This window comes from Amborella trichopoda, chromosome 3 (genome assembly GCF_054954075.1).
Source record: "Amborella trichopoda isolate Santa Cruz 75 chromosome 3, AtrichopodaSantaCruz75HAP2 v2.0, whole genome shotgun sequence".
Classification (NCBI taxonomy): Eukaryota; Viridiplantae; Streptophyta; class Magnoliopsida; order Amborellales; family Amborellaceae; genus Amborella; species Amborella trichopoda.
In genome coordinates, this window is record NC_142338.1 from 53,261,301 (window position 1) to 53,274,613 (window position 13,313).

Genomic DNA, 13,313 nt, shown 5'->3' on the forward strand with positions numbered 1-13,313 from the left:
TCAAATAATTTAAGATTACAAAACTTTCTATGTATCCTAACCACGTGTAAATTATAAGGCTGAGGATACCTAGCTATATGATTAAATCATAGGACTAGAAAATACTGGGATAACAGTTCTCATTCCGAAATAAGAAATATGTGTACCTCTTTATAATTGTAATCCCAAATAAAAGCTTAGGTTGAACCTCCTCAAATTTTTTATAAAACTGATATTTAACCTCCTTTCGACCTTTTTTTATTATTATCTAAATTATAATATTTATTATTATTATTATTATTTTAAATGACCCATCCAAACCCTAGAAAAGTTACCCTGTGGACTGTGGACCTTTCCAGCCTCTCTCTCTCCCACAAGGAGTTTGATTATAATATCCTAGATTCCTCATTCAAAAAAAGGAAAAAGAAAAATATTATAAATAAGATAATAAAAAGAAAAGCTTAGAATTAAGCTTCATTTTCTATTAACGTAGAGGGAATGCATGGACCGTTCTTTTTCGCAATAGTGGTGTAGTTTTCAGAAGACAGGAGAAAATTTCCCACAAAATAAAGGGTATAAAATTCATCCGAGCTAATGAATGGGTTGAACAGTGATGGAGGAAGTCCAACAATACAATGAACGGTGATGCCATATTTCCATGGTCATATGGATCCTGATATACTTGACATGAGAATGGCTATGCTCCGTGACCGTCGGCCCCTCTCCCCCGTCCTATCCAGCAATGGGATATGCTCCCGCGGGAGCATATAATTCTTTCTGCTTACGATGTTTTGCTCGAGAGACGGAGCGAGAGTTGAAGATTTAGCAGTAGGGAGAGTGAGGGGCAGAGCCTAGAGAGAGAGAGTGTGTGAATTTAAAAATGGCGGTGTCAATCTCTTCTTTCACCTCTATTTTTCTCTCCAACCCCCATCCTCTTCCCCTTCTCTCTGTAACTCCCAAATGCCAATACCCCCTCCGCTTAGTCCTCTGCTCCTGTGAGTAACGAATCTCCCTCTCTCTCTCTCTCTCTCTCTCTCTCTCTCTGTGCTGTGTGTGTTTGTTATTTAGTTCTATTTGCTTAGTCTTTCTCTCTCTATCGCTCATTATGTATCAGCAGCTGGCAAAGATGGAGTGCTTAGGGACAGAAGAAAGCAAATTCTGGAGGAGTATGGCCTTAACCCTTCTGATTACGTCTCTGATCCTTCGGAGATCACACCAAAGGTCTAACACCCTCACTTCTCATTTATCTTCTATAATTCTCTTTTCATGATATTTTTTATTTATTTGGCCAAACCCTGATTCATACTTTTTTCCTTCAATGTGTTTTCCGTGGAAGTATTTCATCAGAGGTCGGAAACCCTAATTCATATTTTTATAGTGTAATGCCTCTGCGTGGATTTTCTTTATTAAGGAACGAATCGTAGTTCATATGTCTCTTGTATTCTCTTGGAATGGCCTTATCAACAATGCAAATCCTCTTTCTCTTTCTCTCTGTGAATTGGGGGCGTAATTATGCAGGCACCCCGGAGAAAGAAGGGACGAGAAAATCCACCACCAAAAGGAGCTAGAGTCGCACCAGAGGAGCACAAAATCCCTCGGACTACCCATAAATTGCTTCAGGCACTTCTTCTTCATCACTGTTTTTCTGTCATTTCTTCTGTGATCAAAATTTTGTGATGTGTTTGCATTGTTCATGTATAATTTATTTAATGTGTATTCCATGCTATATGATGACCATTGCGACATTTTTGTTTTAATTTATGGTTATTTTGGTCTTGTGCAATGTGTTGTATTGTTTTTAAGATGTTACCTGTAATTCTACTAAAAAAATATTCTGGGTTTGCTCTGTAATTCACTTGATCTCATCGGTCCTAATTTCCTAAAAAGTTTAAGGCTACGTTGACCATGTAAAATCCCCATGGGTTTTTTTGAGAAAGTGAACTTGTATTGCGATAAAGGGAGTACAAAAATGGCAACCCAAAAAGGGTGCTCTATACAACATGACAAAGTGGCCCACTAAGCAAAAAAATTATGGGCTAGTTACAATGAAAGGCTGTAACAGCCCCATGGTTTGTTGCTTAGGAGTGTCTTGGAATTGTTTTGTTCCCCTTTTGCTCTCTTATTTCAAGCAATGCATGCACTATATTCATGCATAGTTTGCGCATTGTGTATGAATGCATACACTTATATCCATGAATATGTATGCTGGACATGCCTGCATAAATACACTTAATATCCGTGTTTAAGGACTCGATAGAGTCCACTCCGAATCAGCCAAGGCCAAGTTGAGCTCCAGGGGACAACTCACTCTTAAATATTGTGAAAAAGTCATTAATTTTGTTAAAAAATCTTCATATATTATTTAGAAACACATTTTTATATGATCTGTATGATTTTTATGATGATTTGGGAAGTTTTATTATTGCATGCTCCAATTTTTTACCTTTCCTTTTTTATTTTTCTGAAATATTTTCAAGTATAAATCAATTTTTTCAATAATCCATTTGTAGACTTTTAATGATTTCTATTACTTATTTTACTGTTTTCTATTTTTAATTATTTTTAACAAATTTTTTATATTTTTTTTAGACATCTAGGCTTTTAATGACCTGTACAAGACACGGCCAAGTCCACTCGGACTCAGATGACGTACTTGGTTACCTGGCTTAGGCCCAGGGCTGAGTCCAAGGCCTGAGCCAAGTTAGAAAACATTGCTTAATTGTTATCGGATGTTTAGAAGCGCAACAATTTTCAGCTTATGTATTCCGCTTTTTAAAATAATACATGTTTTTTGTACTATATGCCCTTTCTAGGTGTTAGGAGGGAAGGCCCGTAGAAGAAAACTGCTCTCACCAAAAGGCATGGATGTGCGTCCAATGATGGAAGTTGTGAGAGGTGCAGCATTTGATATATTGCAGGTCATAACAATGAGTTAATGTAGTTGTTGCTACATAGTTATGGTACATCCAGGAATTCAGTTGTTCTATTTTGCATTTGGAATTTATGGTTTGTAGGGACTTCAAGTTTTCTCTTCTTTTAGTATTTGATGAAACCCTTTATTCAATTTTTTTTTCCCTGTAGTTATCTCTCTCTCTCTCTCTCTCTCTCTGCAGCATAGAACGGCTTTGTAGGTCATTTAAGTTCTTCACGTTTTCTTTTTGTCAGGTGGCTGGTGGTTGTCCTGCTTCTTTAAGACCAGGTCGTTGGTTAGATTTATACAGTGGCACGGGATCAGTTGGGATTGAAGCGATTAGCCGTGGTTGTTCAGAGGTGCTTTACTTAGTTTGCATCGATGTCCAAATATGTGTTCTATCATTTATTTTCAATTTGTATTTCTTGTTTTGCTGCACATCTTTTGGATACTCATTGAGTCTTTTTGCTTGCTATCTTTCACCTTTGGACCCTAAGATGAGATCTCATTCTGTATGTCAGAATTTGAGTTTTGACTTTATCTTTTTTACTGATATATATCATTTCCATCTAGTGTGTGTCGGCCAAGCAGTATGAACAGTGATACCCTTTGGGTGAAAGGATGTGTTTGCTTCAGGAATATAAACAAAGGGTGGTCTACCTGACTGAACTATCCCTCACATCGACACCTCAACGAAACTATTAAAAGGAATGGGACAAGATGTTATTAACCCAAATGTTATTGCATACAAGTCTAGAACCCCTATCTGAATTTAGAGATGACAATGGATGCAAATGCAATTTTCTCATATGCATTTGAGTCTTATGGTTTCTCTCTGTCGATTTTGGATTGAGTTTTATTATTTGGAAGCACGTGTGATTATGCTTGAATAATTTCTGACATGAGTGCATTTGGATTCAAATTTTAAATAACTGTATTATTAGAACCATGACCTGAACTTGAACAATATTGTTGTATTTAATTTTAATATGTGCTTGATTTGATGTAAAATTTCTCAATTGATAAGGATCGTGATATCTAATGAATTGATGTAAAATTTTTCAATTGATATGGATCGTGATATCTAATTCCTTATCATGTTATCTACAGTGACATTATAGCTAATGATTGTTTTAGACTTTCAGTTTACATGGATAAACACAAATAATTATTCCCTGATGTCTTCCAGTTCTGCTTTTCTCATGACAAATGTGTAGGAAGCATAATCTATTTTTCTGTGTAGGGAATATAATCTTTTTCTTACTCATTTTTCTTATGTTCACCAATTTTTAGGTGCATTTCATTGAGATGGACCCATGGGTTGTGTCTGAAGTCTTGAGACCTAATTTAGAGTGTACAGGTTTTTTAGATGTTTCAGTTATACATACAATTCGTGTTGAGAATTTCCTTGGACAGGCTGAGCAATTTCCGGGTATGCACCTTTTTGAAGTATTGGGAAAAATACTCTGCATCGTTGCCAATTTTGTTTTCTTTCCTTTTTCATAGAATCTTTGTGCGGGTCAGTCACTTGATAGTTCTGATCCATTGATGTATGAGTTAAGGTTTTGATTATGTAAGCAGGCAGATCCTCTTTGAGATTTTTTTTTACATTTATATGCTTATAAAGAAATCATCTTCTTGTTAAGACAATAGGATCTTTTGATTTCTAGATTGCTTGTATGCAAACTTCATAGTCCTCTGGGCTAATGGGAATTTCTTGTCAATTTCATTGCCTAAGCAAGTTATAGTGACTTGTTTTATAGGACACTGGTTCTTTCTGACCTCAGCTTTATTGTATTTTAGGAAAATTTGGAACTTTTGATTACATTAGTGTCACCCCACCCTACACGGAAGTCAATTACAGTGTACTGATGGATCAGCTTTCTCGGTCCCCATTAGTTGGAAAAGATACATTCATTGTAAGTTTTTCTTTTCCTCGCAACTGACGAATTGATTCTTTCGTGGCAATTTCTCATAATTTAATCATTTTGACGTTGTTTACCATTTTCATGAATTCAAGTTGGTGGAGTATCCACTAAGGACCGTGATGTTGGAATCCTGTGGGTCTCTTGTTAAGGTGCTGTCTCCTGCTTTTTTCAATAAATCAAAAAAAAGTTCCCATGGTAGAACTAATGAGAAGTTCATAGAAATTTACTTGTTATTTCATGGATTGGCCTATGGTCATTTTTCTTATACACATTATACATTTTCATGGTTGAAATTTACTTGTTATTTTATGCATTGACTTATGGGTGTTTTTCTTATGCATATCAGATATTATCATGGTTTTTTCACATTGATATTGATGCTGCAGGTATCTGATCGGAGGTTTGGGAGGACCCACTTGGCTATTTATGGACCACCTTGGTCACAAAAGAAAAGGAAATCAGAAGAACTATATATCAGTTCCTTGGAATCTCAATTGCAAGCTTCAAGCCTGGGTTGAATTTGAACAATTATGAGGTCACATATGCCAACATCATGCAGGTGCATAACATGGATCAATATGTAGACTTGTTCCAGCAGGCCTTTGTCGGACCTTCTTGTGTTTCCTTGTTGCAAATCCCTAGTTCCACAATCCTTGATAGATTATGCAATTCTACTTGTAGAGTTAAGAGTTGAAATCATATCCATACAATCCCACCCAATGCCTTTCATGTTTGGAAAGGTTGGTTGTATGATGAATTATTTGAATTCCTTTTGAAGTCAAATGTTGATTCTTCTGAGTGTTTCTCATGCAGGGTCTGCAGTACTCGATAAGATGTTCATTTTTGGGACACAGGAGGATGTCTTCCTTTTTAATTCAACTAAGAATGGCGTGGAATCATACATGGTATTTTTGTTTCATCCCATATCCTTCTTGTATAAAAAATGCATTGGGCATCACCAAGTGCATGATGTTTGGTTTCTGCAATTGTCAAAGCCATAAACACTATGATGATTGGATTGAACCAACAGTTTTAGATGCTTTAAACTTGTTGTTTACAGGAAAGAATGTCATATTTTGTACCTAATCAGCTTCCAAATCACATGCATCAATGAGAAAGCATAGAGTCCCCATAAATTACTGCAATATGTTCTTTGTCAAATTGAGGCTCTCATAACATGACTCTTTATCTTTAACATGTTAAAAAAAATCATGACTACTATCTTTCACCTTTAGACTCCATCCTCATAGCACATTGAGCCTGGGAGAGTTGTCTTTATCGGATGTCTTGCAAGTGATACACAGGTGAATAATGAAGAACAACTTTTCTACCTGTTTCCTATTGAAACCTCTTTAATATAATTGTCTCTTAGGTGGGCTCCTCAATCAAGTGTTTGGTTCTTTGGATTTCTTCATTAGAGGAGCATGTCTATTATGTTTCTGGCCTCAACATCTGATAGTATGAAATAGTAGCTCGTTACCACCTGTTGCTCACCAGTAATCATTCCCAAGCACAACTGAATTCAAGAATCTGTAGAAACAATCACCCAAACCACCACGCCAGGTATATTTTGATATGTATATAGTAGGGAAAAGACTAAAGGAAAGTCATTTGAGTAAGAGAATTCAGTTCACTTGCTGAGACAGTATCAAATAGCAAGATTCCAATCCACAATAGAGATTAACAGAAGTCACAGATACAATTATACAAACCCTTCTAAGTCGAATTAGGGAGCATAAATCCCAAAACTAAGGGCACTTTCAGATGATGGTTAATTTATTAGTAAACCATCTTACTTGAAATTAATGTACTATGCATAATGTTATTTTGTTAGTTGTTTGGTGCATACTCTGTATTGTGCACCATATTATTTAAATATTTAATTTTTTATGCGATTTTCATCTATTCTTAATTATTTCTAGCTAAAAACATATGATTTTCAGCAAATTACTTTGAACAAAGTAAAAACTACTTTTTCATGAAGATAAACTTTTATATATAATCGGGCTTGGGTCAAGGTAGTAGTAGCTGGGTTTTCATAGCACTACATCTTAAGTTCCATTCCTATGTAACCTTATCAAAAAAAAATAAAAATAAAACTTTTATTTATAATTGCTTATCAGTTTATTATACTATGTAAACTTGTCAAAAAAAAAAAAAAAATCTTTATGTATAATTGCTCATCAGTTTATTATACATAATTTTACGAGAGACACTACCAAGCTAACACATTATCGGGATTAATTTTATTGAAACACTTAATTATCAGTGATGACAACTACATCCAAGCAAACCTCAAGAAACATTGATATTCGCAAAGGCGAGCAAAAGAACCATCTGACCATTCATAATCCTCTTATTAATTAAAAGAAAAGAAAAAGAGAAAAAAAAATGCTGCTGAAGATACCTTTTGACTTCTAGGAATTTGATAAAATATTTATGACTCAAACGAAAACTCAATTTCGCCAAAGCAACCCCGGTCGCTTAGAAGAAATTTTGGCAAGTTTACTGCCTTATTAACTCCTAAACGTTTAGAGGGTTGCAAATTGAAGAACTCAAATTTGGCATGTTTACTGCCTTAATAATCCCTAAAATATTTTAGGGTTGCAAATTGGGTTTGGTCCTCGTCGGTCCTAGCTCTCTTGGTTTTGACTCAGTGGTTCGTGATCATAGTAAGTCGGGGAATAATAATAACGAAAGCTTTCTATGTTCCCTCTACAACATAGAAGTTCTATCCTTCCTTTTTTTCAACCCTCCATTTTTGAATTGAGGGTTAAGATTGCCCCAATCAAAATATCATTTCTCTATACTATTTTATTTTTAATTATTTTTTATAATCTATTTTGATACCAAAATTTGGACATCCATTCCTCTATTAAACTCATACAAACAAAAAATATAAAAACAATATTTTCAATAAAATAAAATGATTAAAATACCCCTAAAAGTTTTAAGGGGTATTTTAGTCATTATTTTTTATCAAAAAATTATTGTTAATATTTTTTATAGGTGCACCCCAATGAGAAATGGCATGCACCAAATTTCATATTCAGAAAAATTGTATTAAAAAAACTAAAAATAAAATATATTGAGACCTCGGATCTAAGATCAAACGGTGAGTAGCTCTCTTGATAAAAAATTGACGGCTGGATGGTAGGGGGAGGATAGAACTTCTATGTTGTAGGGGGAACATAGAAAGCTTTCCTATAGTAATATATCGACGAACAAAATTATCGGTAATAAATCAGTTTTATTTCAAAAAGTCAGAGGAAGAAATCAGGTAGAAATGCATATCGTCGAAAATTAAGCAAATAATAGAATTGAATATTTCGGATTTGACTAAAAAAATAGAGTGAAAAAATAAGATATGTAAATATGACATTATATAGATATATTAAAGCCATTGAACAATAATTTTATGGCCTTATTTAGTGTCGTTATAGTAATGCTTGACAGTTTATTTCTCTAAACTTTCAACAAATGCAACAACAATGCTTTTTATGTTGTCAGAAGACATCATATATTATATTTATTGGAAGCATAAATTGAAACAACAATAATATTAAACACTAGAACTACATTAGTAAATAACAAGAACCGTAAACCAAGGCATAAAATTATTGTTCAAAAACAAAAAAAACAAAAAATACCATTAGTATAGGATTGCATTTAATTAAAACGGAAAACAAAGACCCAAATATATAAAATAGTGGTCCATTCAAAATGCTATGTTGTATATACCAATGAAATAAAAAATAGAAGTAAAAATATAAAATCAAACTTCTTTATACATAAAGAAAGCAACAAATAAATTCAAATCTCACATTTAATTCTTATCTGCCTAAATCTTCAGTATCATTGAATCTCTCTCTTGCTCCTTATAAGGATGCTCTAGGTTTAAAGAAAAAACAAAAATTTTCCTTGGGTTAATCTTTTTCTAATTCTACTTATTATTTTGATATATATGATTGTTTTAATATCTTATTTTTTGGAGAATATATTGTTTATATATTTTTTTGACGCTTTTTTTTAAGGGAATTTAATGGTGAAACTTTTTATTGATTTTTTTTGTTAAATCAAGATTTTGATGTACTCGCACTGTTAATGTGTTTATCTTTAAATCAAAATTTAATATTATTAAGTTAATGAAGAAATAAAGTTATGGGAAAGTCCTCTTAGTTACATGAGTGATGGGGTTTCTATAGAGCTCTCCCTCTCTTTAAATAATGGTGGATACTGAAAACTCTAGATAATTGCATAAAAAGAAAAAGATGAAAAATACAACTAAAATTTGGGTAAATGAAAAATTGACCAAAAAGGACATGCACAATGTTTAAATTTGACGATTGGGTCCCGCAAATAATGCCTCTTCCCATCCACATAGTATAGGCCTTGGTTTTGGCTTCTTCAGTGCCGAAACAAACGATCTACGATAGTAAAATTGTAAATCATGCCACCCCAATTGTTTCGATATAATATTTGCATAGAATCATGAGGATTTGATGGAGCTTTTGGTAGTTTTGGGTTTTTAAGTTTTTATGCAATTTAATGGAGCTTTTTGTAGTTTTGGGTTTTAAAGTTTTTATCAGCGTTTTAAAAAACACCGAGTCGAACTGGACTCGCCTGGTTCGACTCGGAATTCGCGAAAAGGGACCGGATCGGTTGAAAAATCGGAAATCGTCCGGTTCTAGAGAGAACCGGACGATTCCGCACAGTGACTCGCCGATTCACTGTACGGAATCGGCGACTCCGAACAGTGAATCGGCGAAGTCCGTACGGATTTTTTTTTTTTTTTTTTTGTAATCCATGATAGATTTTTTTGTAATACTTGATCGATTTTTTTGTAATCCATGATCGAATTGTTTTTGTTTTTTTGTAATCCATGATCGAATTTTTTGGTTTTTTGTAACCCATAATAGAATTTTTTGTAATCCATGATCGAAATGTTTGTTTTCTTTTCTTGTAATCCATGATCGCTTTTTTTGTTTTTTTTGTAACCCATGATAGAATTTTTTGTAATCCATGATCGAATGTTTTGTAATACATGATCGAAATGTTTGTTTTTTTTTTGTAATCCATGATCGAAATGTTTGTTTTTTTTTTTGTAATCCATGATTGAATTTTTTGTTTTTTGCTTTTTTTGTAACCCATGATAGAGTTTTTTGTAATCCATGATTGAATTTTTTGTAATCCATGATCGAACTGTTTTTTTCTTTTTTTGTAATCCACGATTGAATTTTTTGTTTTTTTTTGTTTGTTTTTTTTTGTAATCCATGATCGAATTTTATGTAATCCATGATCGAATTTTATGTAATCCATGATTGAATTTTTTGAAAATTTGTGATTTTTTTTTTTTAATCCATGATCGATTTTTTTTTTGTAATCCATGATAGAATTTTTTGAAAATTTGTGATTTTTTTTTTAATCCATGATCGATTTTTTTGAAAATTTGTTATTTTTTTTTAATCCATATTATTCAAAGAGAAAATGAGAGAGATGATGATTCTTAGGCCACCCTATCTCAGCCATATTATTCACATATCGAGTCCCAACAGCAACAGTGTACGGATGAGCATGAAATACTGTAAATTAAATGCTGAATGGCGGTTCATGCAGGGAAAGAACATATCAATATTCGCATATTCATTCAAAAACATGAAAATTCTTAATGGAGTACCCTCATTTTTTATTGAATTCTTAAAAAACAATATTTATAATGAATTTTAATAATTTTTTCGATTTTTTTTTAAGCTTTATTCTGACCGATTCCCCCGATTCTCGATCCGGATCGGTTTTTTGGAAGCCCGATCCGGGTCACCGATTCTTTTTTTAAACCATTGGTTTTTATGCAAACGTCCCTTGATGTTCTTCGATAGATTGCTTCGCAGATTCCAAGTTTACAATGGATTTTTTGGTGGTAGATCGGAGGGGATCTCGACACAATCATTTTGCATAAAAAATCACATGAAAAGACCTCTAATTGTCTGAGTTATGGTTCCGGCAAGTTGCCAGAAAACCAAAATCTTGCTACACCTGAAGTTATGCCCACCTTCGAGCCTCAGATTGTCATTGATCCAGGCCCCGATCATGATTTTTCTTATGTCATTTAAAAAATAATCAAGTCTCGATCGAAATGAACCAAATTTACACCTAAGTTGATAGTCGGATGTCAAGTTATGATAAAAAAAAGCGAGAATAAGTCACGTAAATTGGTTTTTGTGTGAACTTCAAAACTTGCATAGTTGTCTCGTAGATTTCATTCGATCCGACCCACGATTATGTGCAACACCTATACCAAAAGAACGTGCTCCTCGACGAGCACGATATATTCAAATTTCAGCTCGATCTGATGTGAGGATCAAGAGATCTAAGGGTGCAAAGTTTGCCAAATTCAAGGATTTTATTATATTTGTCAATTAGTATAGCTATAAAATGCTGAATATTATGGAAACAACCCGGTTTTGGAAGGTAAGGCCTAGGTGTGTCTGTTTGGCGTGAACCGGCGGTTAATGGTTTTTTGGCCATTTAAATTCATATGTGATGATCCCGAGGCCATCTAAGTTAAATTCTAGGAGTTTTATTGTATTATTTGCTTTGTCCACCAGTACACCATACTCCTTTTTCACATCTTTCTCATTTCTCTTTGTTGTCATGCCTGGTGGAACTGAAATTTGGAGAGTATCTTTGAGGGCAATGGGGCTCATTTTTGTGCTCTCTCTCGGGTCTAGATGAGGTGACATAGGGCTCTTCAGGATACGGGTTTTATTATGCACGTGCTTTTGTGACTTTTTAAACGTGTTAGGCGTCGAGAGTCACAATTGCTGCTTTATAATTCGCTTGGGGGCAAGTGCATCAAAAATGCGTACAAACAGTTTATTTGCCCACGAACCACAAACACACCCGATACGAACTGTATCCTCAGTCAGCAAGGATGCCTAAGGATGAAGACCTTTGTTCAATTTGTCCCGAAGTCAGTAGTTGCGTCGTTTTTTGTACTCTCAATATACTGAGTTTGACATGAATCTCAACCGCTTGGAAAAAGAAAGGATCATCATCATCGGCTGAGTTTTATCTCAACTATTTAAGGTTGGTGGTACAAATCATATTCCTCCATTTTGCTCTATTAAGATCCATATCTTCAATCAAATCACAAATCACTATATCTCTTCTTACTACTACTATCTATGTTTTTTTTCGATCCTCCCATTACTTTTTACAGCCTTCTACTTAAATCAAGTCGCCCTTCATAACCAGTGCTGTTCGAAATCGACACCGCATATTGGAAGAGAAAGCATACTTTAGCATAATAATCATGATATATGTCATACACAACGAAGCACCCGCCGGCCATCCCTAGATGGTCGCTAGAAACGATTTATTGGTCGTCTTGAATGTCTACCAATTGTGCATAAGAAGGCGAAGTGGTTCATTTCCATGTTTCGCCTAAAAGTGTAATAAAAAGATTAAAAGAAATATGATTCCAACCGAACAAATTAGAGAAGAAAAGGAACAAAATCACTCAAGATTCATACAAAAGTCGAGATTTTATTGACAATGAGTTTTAGGAAGAGTTCCAAGTGGTTGTAAGCATAGTCGTTTCATTTACATCCACTATGAATACAAAGAAAGGAACACTTGATTCGTGATTACAAAACTTATAGAGACTCGAATAAAAATAGGACACGGTTTTTATGAGTCCACATAGAAATGTGTGACCTCTTAAAAATCGATTTTTGAGATGGATTTTCAAACCTAAGTTTTAAGCACGTGTAATCTCAAACATGGAGATCATGATTATGAATAAATAAATAAATAAATAAATTTTGAAAATTAAAAATAATAATTCTATTAAAAAAACATTTGGACGGTTAGTTTCAATTATTTTTAGATGGACCACCTATTTGCATCCATTTTTAAGATGGATAATTTATACCTTGGGGACCGTGAATATAGAAATGCGGTCCCCGCCGCATGAAACAATTTTCTATAAAAATAAGATTACAGGCATCATATACTCTTCGTATACCTTGTGTATGAAGCGAGGGTATCTTAACTTATTTTTCCTCTCTAGAACCTGTACTTTTCTTGAAAGTTGGATTCAACCTCAAAATCATTAGAAATATGCAGAAACTCGGTATCTAAGTAGCTTTCTCAAAGTCTTGGCTCTGAATCAACAAGATTAAGGGTTGAGATTCGCTCTAGACTTCTCTCAAAAAACAAAAAAAAAAAAAAAGGCTCAAAGTAACATCCTTTATATAAGAGGAGTTGAAACTTGCTGAGATGATTTTGAAAAGTATTATTCTCCCAAATATTCTGCTTCTGGAGCCTTCTACCTTGTAGAAGCATAAGAGGATCAAAATACATATGATATATATGCCCTATGGAGCACCCAATCCAAAGATTTAGGGATGAAATAAATGTGGAAAGCTTTTAGACCTTAGCATGGACTAAACTTGACTGACCATTGAAATATTGATCTAACGGCCTCGGTTACA

At 34.1% G+C, this 13,313-nt stretch overlaps 1 protein-coding gene across 7 annotated transcripts; it reads left to right on the forward strand.

Annotated features, from left to right (window-relative positions):
- The first annotated feature begins 776 nt into the window (after nucleotides 1-776).
- On the forward strand, nucleotides 777-5,963 carry LOC18429306 (methyltransferase). 7 transcript variants are annotated; one of them, XR_016051678.1, is made up of 10 exons: nucleotides 777-974; nucleotides 1,094-1,200; nucleotides 1,498-1,599; nucleotides 2,793-2,897; nucleotides 3,145-3,249; nucleotides 4,184-4,322; nucleotides 4,694-4,809; nucleotides 4,911-4,967; nucleotides 5,205-5,558; nucleotides 5,632-5,963. XR_016051678.1 is itself a non-coding variant. In XM_006838592.4 (10 exons), exons 1-9 carry the CDS (start codon nucleotides 860-862, stop codon nucleotides 5,334-5,336), a joined length of 978 nt encoding a protein of 325 aa, XP_006838655.1. In that variant the 5' UTR covers nucleotides 777-859; the 3' UTR covers nucleotides 5,337-5,377; nucleotides 5,632-5,963. The 7 variants fall into 7 exon arrangements, 2 of the variants coding, with proteins under 2 accessions (XP_006838655.1, XP_020519777.1); XR_016051679.1 differs by having other exon boundaries at nucleotides 1,097-1,200; XM_006838592.4 differs by having other exon boundaries at nucleotides 5,205-5,377.
- Nucleotides 5,964-13,313: the final 7,350 nt, after the last annotated feature.